The sequence below is a fragment of the Palaemon carinicauda genome, chromosome 36, assembly GCF_036898095.1.
Source record: "Palaemon carinicauda isolate YSFRI2023 chromosome 36, ASM3689809v2, whole genome shotgun sequence".
Taxonomy (NCBI): Eukaryota; Metazoa; Arthropoda; class Malacostraca; order Decapoda; family Palaemonidae; genus Palaemon; species Palaemon carinicauda.
Window position 1 is genome coordinate 18657906 of NC_090760.1, and position 7500 is coordinate 18665405.

Here is a 7500-nt window from a genome sequence, read left to right on the forward strand (position 1 = left end):
TCAGTTCCTTGAGTTGCAAGACATTTTAGCATCCGTTCCTTGAGTGGCAAGGCATTTTAGCATCAATTCCTTGAGTTGCAAGACATTTTAGCATCAGTTCCTTGAGTTGCAAGACATTTTAACATCAGTTTCTTGACTTGCAAGACATTTTAGCATCAGTTCCTTGAGTTTCAAGACATTTTAACATCAGTTTCTTGAGTTGCAGGACATTTTATCATCAGTTTCACATTCCAAGATATTGATTTTCCGTATTTTTCTTTAAATGTAAATCCTCTCTATTTCCGTTTCACAGCCATTTCAACTGTGATTTTTAATTTATGAGACAATTTAACTCCATTTTAAGACATCTTGAAATCTTTCTCCCACGACCATTGGAAGATAACCTCACTTGACATGGCCCCCCCCCCCCCCCCCCCCACCCGTCTTCCCTCCAGCTTCAGGTTTAGGGGTGAGGCAATAGCCTTTGCAACGGCGCCTCCAAAGTTTTATCTTCTTATACTGTTTGGTCTTTTCCTACACATCAGGTTTAATACTTCTTTTTTTCTTTCTATATTTGTTTCACTAAATTAAAGATATTCTTACTTGCAGTATCCCTATATTTGTTTCACTAACTAAAGATATTCCTACTTGCAGTATCTCTGACGCCAACTCCCACGGAGCCTGAAGCCCTGACGGAGCAGCAGTGGATCGTCTACAACCGAGAGGGCCTTCTTCGCTACACCGAGGGAGGTCAACCCGCTAGGGTGTGCGTGGACAACATCAATAAGACGCTTACTACACAGGACGCCCATCAGCTCATTCACAACATGGCCGAAGTCACTTGCGACCCTCCTCTCCTACGGGTAGGTCTCCATTGTGGTCTCGAAATCTTGCTTTTGTTTTGGATGCAGGAGTCCTTGGCACACCACGTCGAGTAACCAGATGGATATTATTATTATTATTATTATTATTATTATTATTATTATTATTATTATTTGCTAATCTACAACCCTAGTTGTGAAAGCAGAATGCTATAAGTCCAAAGGCTCCAACATTGAAAATAGCCCAGTGAGAAAAGGGAATAAGGAACCAGATAGAGTAGTGTGCGTGAGTGTACCAATAAGCAAGAGAAATCTAACCCAAGACAATGGAAGACCAGGGTACAGAGACTATGGCACTACCCATAACTAGAGAACAATGGTTTAATTTTGGAGTGTTCTTCTCTTAGAAGGTGTAGGAGGAGATGTTAGAGGTGGTGGGTGGGGTTAAACACAGGAACTCGCAGTGTAGTAAAGGTGTGCCTGGGTGCACTTAAGAGCGAGGTGTCCAACTGTACATCACGAAGGGATTTCTATAGTCATCTTACAATTGAGGAGCAAGTCTATCGCTTCCCTATCTTGCAAAGCATATCAATTGAATAAGCCGTTGCAAAGTATATTATTATTATTATTATTATTATTATTATTATTATTATTATTATTATTATTATTATTATTATTATTATTATTAAGAGAAAACAAATCAAAACCCATCGCCATACATAAAAGAAACCCTTCCACATAGTAGAATAATCTCAGGTGTCAAAATCAAGGAAGGGAATTATAAACTGAAGGTTTTCCAACTTGATGGTTACTTAACGAAATTCAAGTTTAAATTTCCCTCTCTTAAATCGTGTATTGACTTTAAAATTCCCACCTCTCTCTCTCTCTCTCTCTCTCTCTCTCTCTCTCTCAAAGAGCAAATGGAATCTCCGCGGATGGATTAAAAAGTCTTTGAGACATCCAAAATCCTTGCAACTCACTCTCCCTCTCTCTCTCTCTCTCTCTCTCTCTCTCTCTCTCGTTTCTTTTAATCCTTCCCTGTGATGCCTTCATTGCACTCGGCGTTCCTCATAGGAGCGAGACAGAAGGACAATTATATAAGGTTTATGGCTTCCTGACGTCGAAAGACAGAGGGAGAATCCCGGGCAAATGGGCCTACATAAAACCCGAGATGGTGCATAATGAATCCAAAACTCGACTCTAGGAAACAATGCAACGTTAACCTCCTTGTTTTCTTCTGGACAATGAATCGTTGTTGTGTTTCAGAGCAGACGACCTCATCGGTTGCGGTTTTTGGGTCGTGTCGATTTTCTGTTTCCCTTTGTGGTTTGTTGGTGTTCGGACTTTGTTGTTTTTTTACAATATTGTTTTAAGAATGAATTACCTTTTGATTTGTTGGTTGGAATGTCTTTCTATATTATTATTATTATTATTATTATTATTATTATTATTGTTTGGTGTTATTATTTTATTGTCATTATTATTACTATTATTATTATTATTATTATTATTATTATTATTATTATTATTATTACTTGCTAAGCTACAACCCTAGTTGGAAAAGCAGGATGCTATAAGCCTAAGGGACCTATTATTATTATTATTATTATTATTATTATTATTATTATTACTACTTGCTAAGCTACAACCCTATTTAAAAATAAGCAAGATGCTATAAGCCCAAGGGCTCCAACAGGGGAAAATATCCCAGTTGATGAAAGGAAATGAAGAAATAAATAAACTTTATGAGAAGTAATGAAATATTTTAAGAACAGTTAAACATTAAAACAGATCTTTCATTTATAAATTATAAAGAGAGCCTTGAAAATATTGCCTTTTTAATAGTCTTGGAGAGCTGTTGTTTTTTCAATATTTGATTTGAGTTATTGAAAATTTGGTATTTTTAAAATTGAAAATAAACAACAACAACAACAACAACAATAATAATAATAATAATAATAATAATAATAATAATAATTATAATTATAATGATATTAATGATAATAATGAAAATAGAATAATAATAATAATAATAATAATAATAATAATAATAATAATAATAATAATAATGAAAAAAATAATAATAATAATAATTAAAATAATAATAATAATAATAATAATAATAATAATGATAATGAAAAAAATAATAATTATAATAATAATAATGATAATAACAACGACTATAATAATAATAATATTATATCTAACCATTTTATTAGTTATGTTTAGTTATTTCTCAGTCTGTTATTTTTGTATTCATTTTGTAACTATCATTATCAATTAAAGTGCAGATTTAATCTTTTCATAGATATATGTGGCAGTTTCTATAACTTGTCATTTCAAAATTCTTTTGTTTCTTATAGTTGTCGAAGAACATTATTCTTTAAAAAAATCTATTTTGGAAACTTCCCTCAAGATATAAATAGTATATTTACAAATAGCTGTATTTTTTACAAATAACTTTATCTTTGTAAATAGCTGTATGTTTATAAATAGCTTTATCCTTATAAATAGCTTTATCTCTATAAATAGCTTTGTCTTTTTAAATAACTTTAAGAATAGCTTTATTTTTATAATAGTTTTATCGTTATAAATAGCTTTATCTTTATGAATACCTATATCTTAATAAATAGTTTTATCTTTACAAATAGCTTTAACTTTATAAATAGCTTTATCTTAAAAAATAGCTTTATTTTTACAAATAATTTTATCTTTATGAATAGCTTTATCTTTATAAATAGCTTTATCTTTGTAAATAGCTTTATCTTTACAAATAGCTTTAACTTTATAAATAGCTTTATCTTTATAAATAGCTTTACTTTTACAAATATCTTTATAAATAGCGTTTATCTTTATAAATACCTTTATCTTTACAAATAACTTTATCTTCATAAATAGCTTTATCATCGTAAACAGCATTATCAACAAATAACTTCATGTTCCAAAATAGATTTTATTGTACACACTTCATTTTTTTTTTTTTTTTTTTTTTTTACCAAGACCTCTGAGAATCGAATGTTTTCTCAGCCTTTCACTGGAAGATGTTATCTCAGCGAAAATTAATCGTCAAAAACTTGAAGATATATCTCTTATCATATCTTGACGTAGGCAAGCTGTCTCTTCGTAAGGATTGATTGAATAGTGTACGCGACCCGTCAGAAATAACTGCTAAATGGTTAGATATGCGTAAACACGAATGTCTTCAGATATGGGGGGAATCCATTATATTTTGGCATTCGTTGGGTAGTATAGTAATGTGTCATATGTACCTCAACCCCCCCCCCCCCCCCATTACATTGTTACGTATATTGATGTCTTTTCTTCAACGTATAGAAACTTCTAAAGGTTAAAATCCGATGAATACAAAACATCACAAACTACAGAAGGAATGTAATGCTGTAATGGTAATCGTTTAACTTAAAGAAACAACCCTTTTTTTATGTGTGTCCCTATTACAGTCATTCCACTTAGATGGGAGTTGATAGGGATCACGGAATAAGATTTTTTTTTCTCCTCGTGACATCTCTCAGAGTCTCCAGGGGACCGGGGAAGGGTAGGTCCCCTGGAAGATAAAAATGTCTATTTGGACATAACAGCCAATTTCGGAGAAGACGCCGAGCGTAACGACCTCTCCCCCCTTTTCTATGTCTCCCTTCTATATCTATTATCAAGACGTCGTGATAGGTATGGCTGTTGTTGGCCAAGCTGCGTTTTCTTATTCTCCTTCTGTTTCTTCTTCTGTTCCTTTTACGTGATACCTATAGTCGTGGTTTTCTTGGCTGCTTGTTTTGCCAATAATAAGATATTTTTTTCTTCTCCATCATCATCATCATCTTCTTCTTCTTCTTCTTCTTCTTCTTTTACGTGATACTTATGCTCATTGTTTTCTTGGCTGCTTGTATTGCCTATAATACGATAATTTTTCTTCTTCTTCTTCTTCCTCTTCTTCTTCTTCCTCTTCTTCTTCTTCCTCTTCTTCTTCTTCTTTTACGTGATACTTATGCTCATTGTTTTATTGGCTGCTTGCGTTGTTGTCTCTGATACGCCATTTACATATGTATGTCTGTATTCTTTAATACTTCGACGTTATTTATCCTATTCCATCCTACGTATGATTTTTATTCTCATTGTTTATTCTCTTCGGTGTGTTTCCTTCTTAACTCTTGCTTTTCTTCCGTTGCCTTTAATACGTCCTTTTTATTGGTATGTCTATATTCTCTAATACTTCGACGTGGTTTTTTCTTGTTGCATCATACGTGTGGTTTGTATACTATTCCATGTGTTACTATATATTTTCTTGTTTATGTTGTTGTGTATAATGCAATCATTTCTTTAGATATGAAACACTGAAGTCTTATATATGTGTGTGTGTATATATATATATATATATATACATATATATATATATATATATAATGTGTTAATTAAACAATTATGCTAAAATACCTTGAAATAAGTAATTTATGTTACTCCTTAATAATTATGTCGAAAGTGTGTACGATAACTTTGGTTAAAAATCGATAATATTAAGGCTCATGTACGATAATCCAGTGGAAATCATCTGGTAACCCTGGTCACTTATGTTTTCTTGTTTCCTTGTCAAGAAAATTGCCGCCAACGGTTTTCCCTAATTTTCCTTCTAAAGCGTATACGTTTCCTTGCTGTTTTCCTCCCAACGCCTCGAGGTTTTCCTCGCTACGCATCGGCGTAGATATCCATTATCAATCCATCGTTGAAACCTGATTATCATTAACAACAGACGTGGCGGAGACAATCGCCGAAATGTATTTAAAGGGGTCCTCTTGCTTGGAGGACGGACCCATGAAAGAGGCTGGCCTACACACACAAACACACACACGTATGAAAGAGGCTGGGCTACACACACACACACACACACACACACACACGTAAAAGCGAAAATACGAAATTAGTTATATCGAAAATACGAAATTAGTTATATGGATAAGAAAAGAGGAAAAATAAACATGTTTGCGTTGATAGATATTGAAGAGATAGAAATTGAATGGTCTAAGAGACCGATGGGGGTAGATAGAAATGAGATCGATAGATAGAGCATATGAGATGAGGGAAAGGACAAAAGAAAACTATTGTAGAATATGTAAGAAAAAAACTTTGGAGAGAGAGAGAGAGAGAGAGAGAGAGAGAGAGAGAGAGAGAGAGAGATTAGGTACAAAAATCGTTTGGAAAGAGAAGTAGGAATTTAGTGTGATACGACTAAATTTTAAGTAGCGATACAAGAGAGAGAGAGAGAGAGAGAGAGAGAGAGAGATTAGGTACAAAAATCTTTCGGAAAGAGAAATAAGAATTTGGACTGAAAATGCAAAATATCAAGTAGAGAGAGGAAAAAAAATAGTATAATACATAAAAAAAAAACATGAGAAAAAGCCAGACAAAATTTTTAAGTAGAGAGAGAAAAAAAAAGTAGATCAGGTATGAAAAAATCTCGGGAAAGAGAGATAAGAATTTTTTTTTTTCTTTTTTCTTTTTGAGAGAGAGAGAGAGAGAGAGACTTCAGAACCTGTTCACCTGGAACCCCGGGGGTGGGGGGGGGAATAAAACACAGCTTTGAACATGATGGAGCAGCCTTTAGGGGATAAAAGGTTATTTCCTGCAGTCTCGTAAATTTACGACCCCCTCCTCCACCTCCCCTGTACTCTACTCTTCCCTCCTTCCCTCATTTCACTCCTCCTCCTCCCTCCTCTTCTTCTCCTTCTCCTCCTCCCCTCCTCCCCCCCCCCACCCCCTTGTACTCTATTCCTCTCTCCTTCCCTCATTTCACTCCTCCTCCTCCCTCTTCTCCTCCTCCCTCCTCCTCCCTCCTCCTCTCCTCCTCCTCCATCTAAAAATACACACAAAACCCATTGGAATATGCTTTTGCTATATTTTCAGAGCAAGATATTCTGCCGAATTTTATTCTGACGTACGCACCCGCAGCCCAGCTGATATAGTGGCTTCCTATACGCTCTCTTCCAATACGAAAAAAATATGGCTAGGAAAGAACGTGTTTTTTTTTTTTTTTTTTTTTTTTTTACCAAATTACTTTTGGGGAACTAATTAAAGGTGATTGATTAGATAATAAAGTTATTTCGTGGATTTATCATTAATTTACAAGTCTTCGGGACTTCCTTAACCTTGACTCCTAGGAAAGAATTTTTTTTTTTTTTTTTTTTTTTTTTTTTTGAATCAACTAAAGGAAATTGATTAGACAATAAAGTTATTTCATGGAGTTATTATTAATTTACAAGTCTCTGGGACTCCCTTAACCTTGACTCCTAGGAAAGATTTATTTTTTTTTTTTTTTTTTTTTTTTTTTATTGAGGAATCAACTAAAGGAAATTGATTAGACAACAAAGTTATTTCATGGATTTATCATTAATTTACAAGTCTCCGGGACTCCCTTAATCTTGACTCCCTTAATCTTGACTCCATTTACAGATGGGTACAATTGCGAGCGTCAGGCTGGATGGGAACGGTCCGCTGACCTAGCAAATGGGAGTCAAACGTTGCACCAGTTAGTTATAGCTGAGGTCATCTTTAATTTTACTAATTTCTAAGATAAATATTTAGTCTTATCAAAGGCGTTGCTTTGGAAGCTTCAACTGGATTTTTCTGTAGATTTCTATCACTCATCATTGCCAATATCGAGAAATTACAGCCATAGTATTTCACAAGAGAGTTT

General features: G+C 33.9%; 1 protein-coding gene across 1 annotated transcript in view; it reads left to right on the plus strand.

The window, feature by feature from the left end:
* LOC137628516 (uncharacterized) overlaps positions 1-7500 on the plus strand; it is a 64331-nt gene that overhangs the window by 4573 nt on the left and 52258 nt on the right. The window contains exon 4 of the mRNA XM_068359668.1: positions 634-842. Coding sequence (XP_068215769.1) covers positions 634-842 — 209 coding nt within the window. The remainder of the gene's footprint in view (positions 1-633; positions 843-7500) is intronic.